Source organism: Canis aureus, chromosome 1 (assembly GCF_053574225.1).
Source record: "Canis aureus isolate CA01 chromosome 1, VMU_Caureus_v.1.0, whole genome shotgun sequence".
NCBI lineage: Eukaryota > Metazoa > Chordata > Mammalia > Carnivora > Canidae > Canis > Canis aureus.
The window spans coordinates 112,680,916-112,689,146 of record NC_135611.1 but is presented as its reverse complement, the minus strand read 5'-3'; the positions used below and the strand labels follow the sequence as shown (position 1 = coordinate 112,689,146).

General features: G+C 56.0%; 2 protein-coding genes across 4 annotated transcripts; one reads left to right on the top strand and one right to left on the bottom strand.

Moving 5' to 3' along the window:
• Positions 1-906: 906 nt before the first annotated feature.
• Positions 907-3,694, bottom strand: PAFAH1B3 (platelet activating factor acetylhydrolase 1b catalytic subunit 3). Of its 2 annotated transcripts, XM_077850227.1 has the most exons (6): positions 3,485-3,694; positions 3,014-3,107; positions 2,743-2,832; positions 2,010-2,126; positions 1,809-1,931; positions 907-1,231 (listed from the first exon to the last, which is right to left on the bottom strand). In XM_077850227.1, exons 2-6 carry the CDS (start codon positions 3,089-3,091, stop codon positions 944-946), a joined length of 696 nt encoding a protein of 231 aa, XP_077706353.1. In that variant the 5' UTR covers positions 3,092-3,107; positions 3,485-3,694; the 3' UTR covers positions 907-943. The 2 variants fall into 2 exon arrangements, with proteins under 2 accessions (XP_077706353.1, XP_077706345.1); XM_077850219.1 differs by lacking the exons at positions 1,809-1,931; positions 3,485-3,694.
• Positions 3,695-5,730: 2,036 nt separating this feature from the next.
• On the top strand, positions 5,731-7,722 carry PRR19 (proline rich 19). Of its 2 annotated transcripts, none has more exons than XM_077850196.1 (3): positions 5,731-5,861; positions 6,451-7,063; positions 7,183-7,722. In XM_077850196.1, exons 2-3 carry the CDS (start codon positions 6,457-6,459, stop codon positions 7,653-7,655), a joined length of 1,080 nt encoding a protein of 359 aa, XP_077706322.1. In that variant the 5' UTR covers positions 5,731-5,861; positions 6,451-6,456; the 3' UTR covers positions 7,656-7,722. The 2 variants fall into 2 exon arrangements, with proteins under 2 accessions (XP_077706322.1, XP_077706331.1); XM_077850205.1 differs by lacking the exon at positions 5,731-5,861 and adding an exon at positions 5,863-5,960.
• Positions 7,723-8,231: the final 509 nt, after the last annotated feature.

The following is an 8,231-nucleotide window of genomic DNA, read 5'->3' as shown; positions in this document are numbered from 1 at the left end:
CCTGTGTGGTTGTCCATTCTAAAGGGAGAAGGATTGGGGGTTGTACCGGGCCTGTCCCCAGATGGGGCAAGGAACTCTACTATACACTCACCACTGCCCCCCAATGAGGTTGGGGGAGTGAGTCCAGGACCTTACCCTCCCAACATCAGAGGGACCCTGTGGGCTGATGGCCCAGCCTCACCCAGGACAGCAGCCTCTCCAGCCCCGGTGCTTGGGAGTCACTGTGCCTGTGTGTCTCTCTCACAGCCATCCAGTATGAGGGGGTTGGGGAAGGCCTGGGATGAGGTGCTACAGGAAGGGCAGTCCACCCTCGAAGTGACCCAGGAGGTCTGAACCTTGTTGGAGTGGGGTGGTACAGTGCAGTTCTCTCAGTGGCTCCTGCTGCCCCCACATGGCGTGAGGCAGCACTGCAGCCAGGCCCAAAGGAGCCTCTTCTGGGTTCCACCCCTCACCGCCAGCCTGTGGACAGTGCCCCTCTGGGGAGACACATAGCCATGCCAGGTGTGAAGGGAGGACTGCTTGGGATGGAGAGTGTCAGGAAGTGGCATCTAAGCTAAGACCAGAGCACCAGAAGTCCCAGCCAGGGGAAGATCTTCGGCAAGGAGGAGAGGGTAGCTTTGGATGGGCTTTGCCAGGCTGCTATGTTTCCAGAATTGTTGCTTAACCTTAATCCTATAGGTAGTGTTGGCAAACTGGTTTCACCTACTGTGTTTCTGAGCAGTAGTGCCTGTGTGGAGCTGATAGTAGAAACCTGCCAGACTCTCCAAGAACCAGAACACTTTGATGGATCGGCTGATGCCTGCTTCGGGCAAAAGCAGAACACCCTCCAGAGCTCCAGGGTTGCAGAAGTCGAAGTTGAGGTTGAGATGCCCAGAGGGCTTGGCCATAAAGCAAGAAACGGGAGACTGAGGAATGAGAATTTAATGTCGGGGGAGGAGGATGCTTAGGGTGTAGCTTCTGGCAGGGGGATGCCCTGGCCCTGGTCTTGGGCCAGCAGACGCAGAAGCAGGGAGTGCAGGGCCCGACAGACAGGTGTGTAGCCCAGGCGGCTCAGATGCAGGTAATCGTACATGTCATGGTGGCTTATGGTGCCGTCTGAGTGCACAAAGCCAGGGTCGGCATCCAGGAAGTGCGCCCGTGGGTGGCCAGCCAGTGCCGCTCGGACCAGCTCGTTCACCCGCCGGTTTTTCTCACGAAGTGGGTTAGGGTGCTGGCCCCTTGGAAGCAGGCCCTGGGGAGGGGCACCAACAGTTGTGAGGAGACACCCTACCAGCATCTGGGTATCCTGTGCTCTGGGCCAAACCCTTCACCCGCCCCACAGAGTTCCGGCCTGTGGAATACGCTCAGAATGGGAAAGCAGGGCGTTGGCAGGATAATTCCTGATACCGAGTCTGAGACCCCCAACTCAGCAAGAACCTTCCGGGTGCCAGCCCCTTTCCAAGTATCAATCATAAAAATGTTGACAGCATGGATGGCAAAGGGTCAGTCCCTCTTTCCGAGTAGCAAACATTCCAGCTGGAAGGGTGGAGCCTGGATTCACCCTAGGAATGTGACTACTTTTGGCTAACCATTTTGGGTTTTGCAACACCCCCAGAATCATCAGCAGTTCCTTAGGAAAAAGGGGCTTACTGGTCCCTGAACACGGCCTTAAATGCAGCTGCTGGGTGTGTAGCAAGCTTCAATGTGAGCTTTTGCCTGAAAGCCACTGTTCTGCCGCCTTGCTGCCCAGAACTGTGCCAGCTGCAGCTGCACCCAAGGGGGTCCCAGACCACTGCCATTCTTTCTTCCCTGACCTCCCCTGCTCTCACCAGCACCACAACCCGGGCCTGGGGCTGTCGTTGGTTCACCAGTTGCACAATGGCCTTGATGCCACCAGTCACTTGCTCTGCTGTGTGCCCGTGGTTGTTGGTACCCACCCAGACCACCACAATCTGTGGAAAGAGAGGCATGAAGCAGTGGTAAGGGCAGAGGCTTAGGGTGCTTTAGCTGCCCACTCAGGCTCTGCTCACCTTGGGCCGGATGTGTTCCAGCTCACCATTCTCCAGCCGCCAAAGCACATGTTGCGTGCTGTCACTGCCAATGCCAAAGTTAAGCGCGTGCAGAGGAGAAAAAAGCTCCCGCCAGATCTGTAGATGAGACGTGGTGTGAGCACCGGGGTGTTGACAGCAGGGACCACCGCCCTCTGTACAAGTGTTAACCAAACGTCATCGTGGAAGAGCCCTGCCTTACAGAAGCAGTGTGGTCAAAACCTCACTTTATGCAAACCTGTTATACTCTCTGTTTCACGGAGCCCCACAGAAGCAAGACTCACTTTATGAAAAGCCATTTGCTTGAGTCATGCATTGAACCAAAAACATTACAGTTCATGAAAGCTATTACAGTTTGACCTCACTTAGTGGAAGGATAACATAATTGAGCCCCCTCTGTGGAGTGCTATTACAGCTTTCACTTCGTGGAAAGACCACAGCTTTATGGACATCCATTTGGGCTGTGCACTCCCTTAAGCAAACAATAGAGTCTCAGTTTAGGCAACCTTCTTGCAAGAAAGCCTCAATCTGACAAAGACCGGTCACACAGTTCCTTCTCAGGAGAATGTTGCACCTTACACCAAGATTTGGGGTTGTGGGTGCTGCCTGCGGCTACTCGGGTACCTCATACTGGATCTGGCCTGGGCTCTGATCCGGGTGTGAGAGGGCACAGGCCTGGGTGGGGCAGGGGGACGGGGACCTGCACGGGCCTCACCTCGCACTGGTGCATTAGCTGGACCAAGGAGTCCCCGATGAAGACGACTTCGGGTTCCTTATCTTTGCTGTCGGCCACGAACCGATGGTGCTTCGGGGACGTACAAGGGGGAGTCAGTGGCACACGCGCTCCTGGGCCCGCCCCGCTCTGCTTCCTTAGGCAGCACCACCCCAACTGCCCTGTTTCCTAATCACGTAGAGAGACAGCGCCAAACAGCTGCTCTCCCGAGGCCCCTCCCGGACTCCAGAGTATCGCGGGCCGGGTCGCTCACCAGGGACATCCAGCGTCCGTCGCCCTGCACGTCCTGCACCGGCGTCGGCTTGCTGGCTGGGTTCTCCTCTCCGCTCATCTTGGCGCCGCTGCTCCTGCAAGGATGGGCGAGCGAGGTCGACCCGGGAGAGTTGGCCCAGGGGGTGGCTCCGCCACGCCCACCCCTCCCTTCCAGGCAACAATGGACGGTCCCGCCGCCCGCACTCCCGCGAGGCCGCTGGCCGATCCCGGGCGCCGCCTCCCTCTGCAGGAGCGGAAACCCGCACTTAGAAGGGGAGGTGGAATTGGGAACCCGTGCCTCCCCCGCGCCGGCCGCGCAGTGGGCTCGTCCAGCGCTTCCCGCCCGGGCCGCTCGCTCTCCGGCGCCGGCCGCTAGCGCACCGGGGCGCCCGGGGACGGCCAGGCGAGACCATCAGCACCCGTGGGGGAGGGAGAAGCCACCACACCCGCGGCAGGGGGAGGGGTGAACTACCTGAAAGGCCCAGCGTGTGTTGGGGGTGGTGGTGAATCTAGAGTCTTTTCTTGGGAGGAGAAACCATTTGCTATAGGGTGAGAAATGTGCGGAAGGGATCACCAGCTGTGTGTGTGTGTGTGTGTGTGTGTGTGTGTGTGTGTGTATCAGAGTGAAAGAGAGAGAGAGAGATCACCAGCTGTGTGTGTGTGTGTGTGAGACATCACCAGCGCTGTGTGTCTCATTCACGTGGGGGGGGGGAGGGGAGTGAGTGGACGAGTCCATTCTTGGATCCTTTGAGGGGGTGGCTCCTACGCACCTGGCTAGGAGGGGACGCTCCTATTTTCTACTGATGTGGGGAGAAAGAAGGAAGATGGCAACATGTGAAAAATAGAGCCTCAGTTGTAAGGCTAAGGCAGCACTAGCACTTTAGTGAGCCTGTCTGCTCGTGCGTCCTCCCAATACCCCCTCCCGCCCCGCTGAAAACCACCAGGTTTTGTGGCATAAGATCTAAACTATCTTTGCGTTACATACATCATACATCACTGGCCCTGCAAAGAGGGCAGCAGAAAGTGCAGAAAGAGAAAGGAAATTAGAGATGCTGCAAGGCCCAGGTCCAGCCTGGCGGCCCTCCCGCCCAGCTCATCTTGCAGATCTGTGGCCTCCGTTCCTCTCCCTAAACCCTCAAGTGTTTCTGGGTACTGAAACCTACAACCATAGCCAAGGCCACCTAAGGTCGCCCCCCACTGCCCCATATTAATCTCAAAGCTCAAGTCTTCCCAGCTCTCCAGTTCTCAGGGACCAGGTGGGGGTCCCCTACCTACCCACCCCCAAACTTCCTGGCTATATTCCTGTAGCTCTACTCCCAGATGGGACCTTCCATCTATTCAATCTATTCATTCTTTCTAGGTAGGTTGATACTGAGATAGTCTTATTTATCATGTTAATGTTTTGCCTCCATCCACTAGTTTGGAACAGGCCCTTATAGTACCAAGTATTATGGCTGCTCATAAGAACTTGAATATTAAAATGAATGGGTCAGATCCTGGCCTTGTCCCAGCCTGTTGGGGAAGACAGATCAGACACAGAGTTGGGAGAAGATCAAGGTTGTGATTAAGAGAAGTAGAGGAGGAGGAGGAAGAGGAGGACTCTGAGGGTGAGGGGTTTCCTAGCAGTATTGAGTTAGGCTTTGAAAAATCAGGAAGACTGAGTGAGCAATATTACACAGGTAATATAGTTTATCAGGGCATGGGGAGTACTCCGGCCACAGCTAGGCACTCAGCAGGGAGCCTGCTCAAGGATTTGCTCTCCATTCTGTCTGCCCTTCCCCTTGCTCAGGCATGATCTCTCTCAATTTTTTTTTTTTTTTTTTTTTGGTCTGAGGGGACAATTGTAAATAGAAAAGTTGGAAAGGTAGAAAAGAACTGGAAGCAAAGCTTGTCAGGAAATGGCTTCGAGGCACTCATTTCATTCAAATCAAGTGCTGTTTCAAGTTAGATATATTGGCTCATTTAGATATATTGGCTCATTTTCATACAGCAACCACATGAAGGGTGTACTATTACCAACTCCATTTTACAAATAAAGAAACTGAGGGTCTGAGCAGCTATACACATCTCCAAGTTCACACAGTTCAAAGATGCCACTTTGGGCATTTGAACCTAGGTAGTTTAACTCCAGATCCTTGTGTTTGTTTTTTTTTTTTTTTTTTAAGATTTTATTTATTTATTCATGAGAGACAGAAAGAGAGAGAGAGAGGCAGAGACACAGGCAGAGGGAGAGGCAGGCTCCGTGCAGGGAGCCCGCCGTGGGATTTGATCCCAGGTCTCAGATCAGGCCCTGGGCTGAAGGCGGCGCTAAACCGCGGAGCCCCCCGCCCCCCCCCACCCCGGGCTGCCCCAGATCCCAGTTCTGAATGATGACTCTACAATGATTGTCTGGGGATGAACTCCGTGACTGCCTGGGGACCGCCTGCCAAAGGAGACTGGCCCTTTACCGCCCCCCCCCCCCAGTGCCTCGCCTCTTCGCACTTTCCAGAAAGTCCGCCAATAGACATCTGAGCCAATCAGCAATCAGGAAGGGGGCGGGCCCCAGCGGGCCTCGCAGCCAATTGGTGGATCGGAGGTGTCCAAAGACAAATGAGAGAGGTTTCTGAAAGTAAGGCTGGAATGGGCGGGACTGTAACCGGCACTCTGCGCCTCGCCTCGTGCTTCACGGGAGCGGGAAGCCGAAGGGCGTGGGTGGGGCACACGCATGCGCACAGCGCGCATGAGGCTCAGCGTGAGGCCTGGAAGAGACCCCCAGTGCGTTGTGAGCTGGGCTTACCGCGGAGAAGCAGCCACTGCACCCCACAGCCACGGGGGGTGGGCGGGGGCGGGGTTCGTTGGTCCAGGAGAAGGTGAGGTGCTCGACGCCCTGCCCCCACCAACTGTACCCCCCTTCCTAACCTCAACTGCCCACCCCCTCCTTGTCTCCTACCCTGGGCCACCTCACTCCCGTGAGTAGGCCCCAGTTCCTGGTAGCTGCTCCGTCGCCCCTTCTGCTTTCCCAAGGCCTTCTCTGTCTCCAGCTTTTTTTCTGCCTTTCCTTCTCTGCCACGCCTCCCTGCGTTCTCCAGTACCTCCTCTACCCCTGGATTTCTCCTCTGTTCACAGTCCCTTTCTGGTTCACCAGCTCCCTGTGGTCTCATGATGCCGTCCTGTCCCCCATCTTCTAGCTATTTCCTTATCTCCCTGTACCCTGTAACCCTTTCTCTATTCCCTGGCAAATCTCATTTACCATGACTCCTTTGACTCCATCTGACCCCTATGACTCCTTTACTGACCAAGCCTTTGCCAAAGATTCCCTCCCTACTACCTTACTCTCATCTTGTCTCTGTAAATACTCTCATCTTTCCACCTCACCCCAAACCCTCTCCTCTTCTCACCTTTCACTCTTAGTCCCTGACTTACTTGCATACTGATGGCCATTCTAGCTTTTTCTTCCAGGACACTATGGACCCCCGGGGGCCAGCCCCCCAGCCTTTCCAGCGGCCTGAGAAACCTGGTCGAGTCCGCCGTCGGAAGACCAGGCGGGAGCGTAATGAGGCCCTGATGGGCAGCCGCCGGCCACTGACCTGTCAGCATCCTTCTGTGACCAGTCAGGATCCTCTTGTGGCCCCTACTGCTCCCAAGCTTGTGGTCATAACCCAGGGCCGGCTGAGCCGGGAGCACCGGGGTCTTTTCAACCATGAGGTGAAATCTCTGGACGTGGCTCGGCTGCTTAGAGGTGGGCCCCTGGAACCAGGCACCCCGTCACCCCCTGCCAAACCCTCCCCAAGCCCAAGTCCGGTGCAAGAACCAGCTCTACAGTCAAGAGGCAAGGAGAACCAGGTCCCTAGAGGCTCAGGCCCAGGTCTGCCCAGTTCCAGTCCCGCAGAGCTCCCTGGCTTGGGGCAGCTGTTGGAGGAGCTGCAGTGCCAGCTGATTCTGCCACAGGCCTTCCCCAGGAGGAACCTAGTGCAAGAAGCCAGGGATGCCATTGTGAGCACCTTACAGGCCTGCCATGGCTGTGTGCCTGACCTCACCCTGGTGCTCCGTGGCTGCCAGCCACCCTTACCAGGTGAGCCTACCTGTACTCCCTGTACTCCCCTTCCCCTTGTCTGCTCTAGCTTCCTGTATGCTCCTTCCCTTTGTCTGCTCTAGCTTAGCTGTCCCCGATGCTTTTTTCCTTTGTTCCAGGGACCAAGCCTGGGGGCCCTGAAAGCCAAAGAATGACACCTTCCTGGATCAACAGCCCCAACCAGTGCCCAGGGGAGGGGAGGCAGAGGAGGCAACAGAGGACAAAGGAGCTCACCTTTGCCATGCCTCACAGCTCCAGCACTCCTATGGTGCATAGGGTGAGCTTGGCACCATCAAAAGGTCCCTGGCCACCCCCCTTGCCCTTGTTGCCTTCACCATCTGGGGCAGCCTGGGGCCCCCCAACAGCCTTTGATCTGCTGAAAAGCATCTGGCTGGTAGCCACACCGCCCCCTCCGCGGCCCTGGGGGGTTGGGCCACAACAGCCCCTGCCTCAGCCACCATCACCCTTGTTGCCCGGAACCTCTGCCCTGGACTGGAGCCCCAGCCCCCCTGCCCCACTGCCCAGCCTCTCCTGGGTAGTGGCCCAGAGCAGCCCAGAGGCCTGGTCTTTTCCACCCATGAGACTGTACTGAGGGGGCTGGACAGGAGACAGGAAACCGGCACTCCTAATCACCTCAATAAAGTACCTTCTACATGGTTCTCTTGATTTTTAGTGAGTGGCTGACCCAGGACAGCAGCTTTGCTTTGCTGAGTTCTGTGTTCAAGATGGAGGGGAAGCTACCATCACTTGTCACCTTCTTGGGGTTTGAGGGGCCAGCAGCCTGGAGAAACCTGGGGCTTCGGTCAGTTTAAGATCTTCACCCACTGGAGCCAACTATGTGCTGGGCTCAGCTCTGGTGATGCTGGGGCCCCAGAGTGAGCGCTACTGTGGCTCTGTCCCCAGGAGACTTCTAGCCTGGTGGTGGGCGGTCTGGCCCCAATGGTTGCATTTGAGAGACAGAGAGGTGGAGGGGCTGAGGGAGTGATGACACTGCCCTAGTGATAAGGGAGTCCTTCAGAAAGAAACAGATCTAGACTTTACATGTTTTAAGATTACTAAGAACTTACTAGTAAAGGGGGGAAAAACATTTCAGGCAATACCAAATTGCTGTTCTATGGCATAGCATGTGCAAGGCCTGGAGGAGGACATATAGAAGACTATTTTCATT

Coding starts and splice junctions, on each gene's coding strand:
- PAFAH1B3 (XM_077850227.1), bottom strand. CDS start 3,091: ATGAGCGGAGAGGAGAACCCAGCCAGCAAGCCGACGCCGGTGCAGGAC. Junction 2,833..3,013: donor ACGGACGCTGGATGTCCCTG/GTGAGCGACCCG, acceptor ACGTCCCCGAAG/CACCATCGGTTCGTGGCCGA. Junction 1,232..1,808: donor AGGCCCGGGTTGTGGTGCTG/GTGAGAGCAGGG, acceptor GCCCCTCCCCAG/GGCCTGCTTCCAAGGGGCCA.
- PRR19 (XM_077850196.1), top strand. CDS start 6,457: ATGGACCCCCGGGGGCCAGCCCCCCAGCCTTTCCAGCGGCCTGAGAAA. Junction 7,064..7,182: donor CTGCCAGCCACCCTTACCAG/GTGAGCCTACCT, acceptor CCTTTGTTCCAG/GGACCAAGCCTGGGGGCCCT.